General features: G+C 33.1%; 2 protein-coding genes across 2 annotated transcripts in view; both read right to left on the bottom strand.

The window, feature by feature from the left end:
- LOC108561518 (fatty acid synthase-like) overlaps positions 1–388 on the bottom strand; it is a gene marked incomplete at its 3' end in the record, with an annotated part of 1,814 nt that extends 1,426 nt beyond the window's left edge. The window contains exon 1 of the mRNA XM_017919489.1: positions 385–388. Within this exon, the coding sequence (XP_017774978.1) occupies positions 385–388 (4 nt within the window). The remainder of the gene's footprint in view (positions 1–384) is intronic.
- A 1,614-nt stretch (positions 389–2,002) lies between these two features.
- On the bottom strand, positions 2,003–5,674 carry LOC108561519 (fatty acid synthase-like). The gene is made up of 8 exons (XM_017919490.1): positions 5,503–5,674; positions 4,200–5,439; positions 4,019–4,149; positions 3,806–3,962; positions 3,115–3,755; positions 2,905–3,060; positions 2,102–2,857; positions 2,003–2,042 (listed from the first exon to the last, which is right to left on the bottom strand). The coding sequence occupies exons 1-8, from the start codon at positions 5,526–5,528 to the stop codon at positions 2,018–2,020; spliced, it is 3,132 nt and encodes a 1,043-aa protein (XP_017774979.1). The 5' UTR covers positions 5,529–5,674; the 3' UTR covers positions 2,003–2,017.
- Positions 5,675–6,209: the final 535 nt, after the last annotated feature.

The following is a 6,209-nucleotide window of genomic DNA, read 5'->3' as shown; positions in this document are numbered from 1 at the left end:
GCCTTCCAGCTTCAAGTCTTCGTAATTCGCTCATTTCGAACTTCTGATACAAGATAATTGCATTTCTGTTTTATATCGTTCATTTAGTTAACCTTCTTAACCTTATAAAATATTCAATTTATAATTATTGAATGTCTATCGTTTAAAAAAATAAATTGCAACTCATCTAAAATATTCATTTTTATTGTTCAATATGTTTAAATTGTGAACACTTTGTAATAAAATTGAATAAACATGAAGGTATGTTCTTTAGTAGCGAAAGTAATTTTTTCGTCATAAAAAAATCCATATTTTTAAGTCCATATAACGACCAACGTCATTTGTATCAATTACAATATAATTTTATAAATATTAATGAAAATAATAATTTCCCAACACTCTTACCCATATGAGCAACTTAGTAAATCATGTTCATTTTTGTATGGAAGCACGCGCATCCCAGTATGGCTATCAAAGGTAATTTTTGCACAGATGTTCTATTTATTAATTTCGGCAATGTTCTTGATGATTGCCACTGTTTGTTTGAATAACACCACTTCAGATTGTTCAATTTTGATAACTATCAATTTGTAATTATGTAATTACTTGGTATTGTGTTCAGAGTCAAGTTCTTGCGCGCTCGGTAATCTTTCAATTGATATTTCTTAAAGTTCATTAATAATAAGATAATGGTTTATAAAATGTTTAAACTTAAATTTAAATTAATGTAACTTTATTTTTAACAATATCGTTGACCTAGTTTCTTGCTGATTTCCAACAATCTGCAAGAAATAAATTACATGATATTGAACATTTTTATATTTAATAGTTTACTTTCTTTACTTTCATAAAGATATTATAGTTCTTTTCCAACACGAGTACAATTAGGACTGATTGTCTTTAGATCTTTAAGATTAAAAAATTGAAAACATCGACGACAAGACTTTGGGTCTTTCGAATATTGTTGCAAAATGGTAATAATTTGCATACGTATTGTGTTTTCTATAATCTGAAGGATTTTAATAATTTATTTATTATAATTTTGAAAATTCAATGTTCAAAATTATTACGACGTATAATGTCTATAAATATCTTATTTTTTCTTTATTCTGCATATAAAGATTATTTAAAATGCAAATTTAAATTATTAATCTGCTTCTACTTGTTTCAAATCTTTGCTTATTTCAAAAGAAAGAAAAACTTTTGCGGTTTTTGAGTTGATTTATATTTGAGTTTCTATATTGTTTGATTCTGAGTTATTTTATTATTTCTTATATTTTATTATAATTTTGATTATGTATCCGAAATCATAAGAAATTTGATTGCATTATTTGGGTCTAATTCTGATTTGTTTATTGTTCCGAGTAGGGTCCCTCCTCTCACCCCAGCATGGGAAGATCCGCAATCGTGGTTGGCAGTGGTAGGCCCAATATCGCGGACAAGTGGGGTCATTTGCGACCCTGCGGCGTGGTGTTACAAGAGCAAGTACCTCCTTCTGGGGTCTCTTCCTGCGACGACACAGGAACTCAAGATCCTTACTTGAGGAGGCGAATAGATAGCGACAGAAGCCGTTTTTCAGGGCTGCGATGGGGGTTAGTTACCTTGCGGCGGGGTTTGTCCACATGTTTGCATGAGGAGCTCCGGTCCTCATGCTCTTCTCCCTTCAGGAGATTAGCGATCAAAGTCTGTAGCAAGTAATATTGAGATTGAGCACAAAGCTGTTGCATTAAAGCCATTGCATCAATTTATCGAGGTATAGATTTTGTGCAGCTGAAGAATGTTTAATTATAAAACATTATATACGGACAATAGAAATAATTTAAATATAGAATAAATAATTCCCAAGTGCAATCAAGACATCTAATGCAATCATTTAGTAAACTTCGTCAGAAAATTTAAATAAATGCAACTTTAATTTAAAGAACACACTTTATTAAAAAAAGATTATTACATTTATTAATATAAAATGTATTTTATGAAGTAAAAACATGTAAATATGAAAATCAACTTAATTAGAAATAACTGAAGAAGAAATGCTTTACTTCGCGCTAAGTTCCATCAATCTACAAGAAAGAATAAATATTAGATCATATATATGTTTAAATATATTTATAACTATTACTTTGCGTATGTTAGGTTTCGTATGTCGTTTGATTTCATAAAGATATCATAATTCTGTTCCATCAACTGCTGTATCTCGACGACCATCAACGAATCCATACCAAGTTCTGCGAAAGTGCTATTAGGACTAATCGTTTTCATATCCGTCACACCAATAATTTTGAGGACATCAACGACAAGATTTTGGACGCTCTCCTCTTCTATGTTTTCAGGCAGGACAAAACTTGAAACAACAGTTTCGTTTTGCATCAACAAGTGATTAAAAACTTCCAAGCAACTAGAAATTCTCTGCTGGATAGTACCACATACAGGAACATCTACGTGCAACTTCTGCATACGTGTTAAAAGTCCGACATCTCCAATTGCACCCCATTGGATAGCTAAACCAGAGAATCCATCTTTGCGTCTCAGCTCGCATATCCTTTCTATCGCTGAATTCGCCATACCATAATTTGTTTGACCTATATTACCTTTTCGGCAGACAATTGTGGAAAACACCACGAAATGTTTCAACGTCTTCGAGGTACGTGTGATCTTGTCGAAATGTTTTGTAGCCACAGCTTTCGCTAACATTGAGGACTTGAAGCTTTCTGCAGTTTGGTTTTCCAATATAGCATCTTTTAATACAACTGCCAAATTAAAAAATCCATACACCGGAGCAACATTTTCTGCTTTAATCATCAGGTTTTTACAATCATCATAAATAGAGATGTCTTCGAGTGCAATGATAACATTGACTCCGTACGATTTCCAAATACTAAAATCAAATGTAAATTATGTATAATAAAGTTTCTGATAACTTACTTAATTCTATATTGCTGATAACCAGTTGTAACTCCAGATCTTGAAGATATTATCAAAGTTTTTGCACCGCGCAACACCAGCCAATCCGCCAATTCTAAACCAAAACCTCCTAAACCTCCTAATATTATATAAGAACCAGTCGGCTCACAATGGAATCTAAAGAAATAATAGTATTTGGAACAATTTTTTGCTTATTTATTACACTATTACCTTGGTAAAACTATCTTAGTTTCTTCTATTTTGCTAGGAGAACTAATCTCTTCTCTAATTTTTATAAGTACTTTGCCAATGTGTTTACCAGTTGTCATGTACTTGAACGATTCCTCCAATCTTGATTTCTCAAATACCGTTCTTACCAGAGGTTTAACAGATCCATCGTCAATTGCTTCCTGCATTAAACCATACACATATCTTTTAATATTATCTGCAGCGACAATAACAGCATCTAACATGATTCCATGGAATGTGCAACCTTTCGACACTAGATCCAAAGCCAAGTTGCTGTTGCGTGATAAATCAAACTTGCCAATCTCTAAGAAACAACCACCTGCAGATAAGCAACGAACGGAAGCTTGAAGTTTCTCGTCGGCCAACGAATTCAGCACTAGATCAACACCTCGTCCACCCGTTTTTACCATCACCATCTGCTCGAAAAACGTATTTCGTGAATTGCCGATGTTCGATTCTTTCAAGAACGGGTATTGTCGAAGGAGGAATTGTTTCTTTTCTTCTGTACCGACAGTTACGAAAATTTCGCAACCCCAATGATGGGCACAGTTGATGGCCGCTTGACCAACACCGCCGGTTCCTGAATGTATCAGCATGGTTTGACCCCTCTTCACGTTTCCTCTCTAACATAATAAAAATCAAAGTATGTTCATTATTGTATCAAATTTCTTACAGATTTCATGGCCAGGATGACAGTTGCGTATACAATAGGAACAGTGGCCGCATCTTCCAAACTCCATCCATTTGGTACGTTCCACGTCAATAGTGGATCACTTTCTATTATATTCGAAATAGCACCACCAACTAGAAAACCCATTACTCTTTTCCCACTGAAATTCAATCAATTTAATGGTAATAATCACAATATTTAACATTCTTGAAGTACTCAAGCTTCTTTCCTGAATATTCAAAACCATTGATGTTGTTTTGATCATTTCTCTTCATTGATACTGCATCAACTGGTATTTTACCTGAAGCCGTCATCACATCTTTAAAGTTAATAGCTGAATAATAAATCTGTAAATAAAATAATTACAAGAAGTTTTAACTTAGTTCGTTTTGCATACCTCAACGAAATTATTATTGTATAATGTTTGTTGACCCTTAATTGATCCTTCTAACCAAGACAAAGTCGAAAGATCTCCAATGTTTAGCACGTTTGCGTAGTAATGATCGCACTTTTGGAATTCTAGTTTTTCTGTATGGTTCAACAACATATGTCGGTAAGTACCCCAGGCTTTTCCTCTTAATACGTTAAATGCTAAGCCCTTCTGCAGTTGCTGTTTGAAAAACTCACTTTTCTCTTGAAATTTCCTTCCTTCCTGGATGAACACGCAGTATACATTTTTTGTACCATCTTCGCACCTCAGGCAGTTCACCAAACCTAGTATACCATTGGTCGGATCTTTATCGGAATAAAGCATGATCTTTTTCGAAGACTTCAAACTGTTTTGCACTCGTGGAAGCCAACTCTCGTAATCATCGTTTACTTCAATGTAAATAGGTTCTTGATATTCTTCAGATCTTCTTAATAGATGAATAAATATGCCTGAGGGTAATTTGTATTTAGTCAATGTAGTTAAGTTTTTGTTAACAGGAATTTTCGTTTTATCGAAAGACATTATATAACCATCATCAATTATATAAGCTAAAGCTCTTTGCATGCTTTCATGGTTACTTAGCAAATTGTATCCTATACAAATTAACGCGCTTTTTTCTTTAGGAATTACATCCGTTATTTTAATACCGTTGATGTTCATGATCATCTTTGAGGTATATATCGTTAAATTTGAATGAAGTGTAGTTATATTATTCAGGATTTGATGAATATATTTTGAAACTGGCTGTAGATGTGAAGATTTTGCATCAAAAATTTCTAAAACATTTAAATTTATCAATGAATTATTTTCTAATACAATTTGCAAGTTGACTGTCAATGAATCTTCAAGTCTCAGACTTGACTCATTCGGCACAAACTTGTACGTTTCCAATATGGGATCATTTTGTGATTTCTTCTTTAGTGTGATCTTATCATACAAAGATGTTATTTCTACATTTTTTGACCTGGCAATATTGTAATTAATTTCCACAGGTATAGCATTTTCTTTGCCCAAATCTTTGATTTGATCCATATGACCTTTGGCATCGATGACAAGTTTACCCAATCCTATAGGTATATATATGTTTCTAGAATCCTGTTGTAGTGCCATGAACTGCAATATGTTGTCCAAAAAAGTAACCCAATTTCCAGTCCATTCAATAAAAGCCTTATTTCCAATCATCTTTTGCAATCCTCTGAATTGGTCTCTGGATTAAATGTATTGTTTATAGATGTTTAAAACTTTGAACACTATTAAAATTAATACTTACTTGTGGTCGTAACCTCTCAGAGTCATTTCGGTATATATATCATTCTTTGTAAGCACTGGTAAATTGGGATCAATCACTCTATCTTCGTATGCTATATCGCAAGTTTCGACTTCAAAGATTCTACCTGTAACCAAAGTTGTGTTTCTTTGGGATACTTCAAAATACCCGGTCTTTTGAATAGGTTAAGTAAAAGCTAAAAGTTCCATCTTTAGCTAGTGTCGAGGCATATATGAAATCTAACGTCTTCAAAGCAAATCTTCATATTTTTCATCGATATATCTTTAATTAAAGCGTAGAACTCCCATATTAGGAATAAATATCCAGTAGCAGGAAAAATAGTTCTTCCTAAAAATGAATTATTTATTATAATTGTTACAAAACTCGTACTAAATCATACCATTAAAAACGTGTCCTTTATAAGAAGCTAAAATTGATTATTAGATGTGTTTATATGTTTCTCGAGTCTCGTTACTTTCAACAACTTGATATTTTGGTGTCCGAAAGTCATGATCATGTTTCCATTTGATCAATGGAGAAATCATCGCCGTTCCTCTCTTAACTGGCCATTGAATTGGATACAACTTTCCCAAATCGAAATCCATTCCTAATTCATACAACTCCCCAAATTTAGTTAACATGTCGTTCACAGTTGTATCTCTTCGAATCATATGAACTATTTGAAGAACATCGTCCGCACATTCAAAATC

This window comes from Nicrophorus vespilloides, unplaced genomic scaffold (genome assembly GCF_001412225.1).
Source record: "Nicrophorus vespilloides isolate i.1.1-1 unplaced genomic scaffold, Nicve_v1.0, whole genome shotgun sequence".
Classification (NCBI taxonomy): domain Eukaryota; kingdom Metazoa; phylum Arthropoda; class Insecta; order Coleoptera; family Silphidae; genus Nicrophorus; species Nicrophorus vespilloides.
Note: the sequence above shows the minus strand (reverse complement) of the source record. Positions and strands in the feature narration are given on the sequence as shown.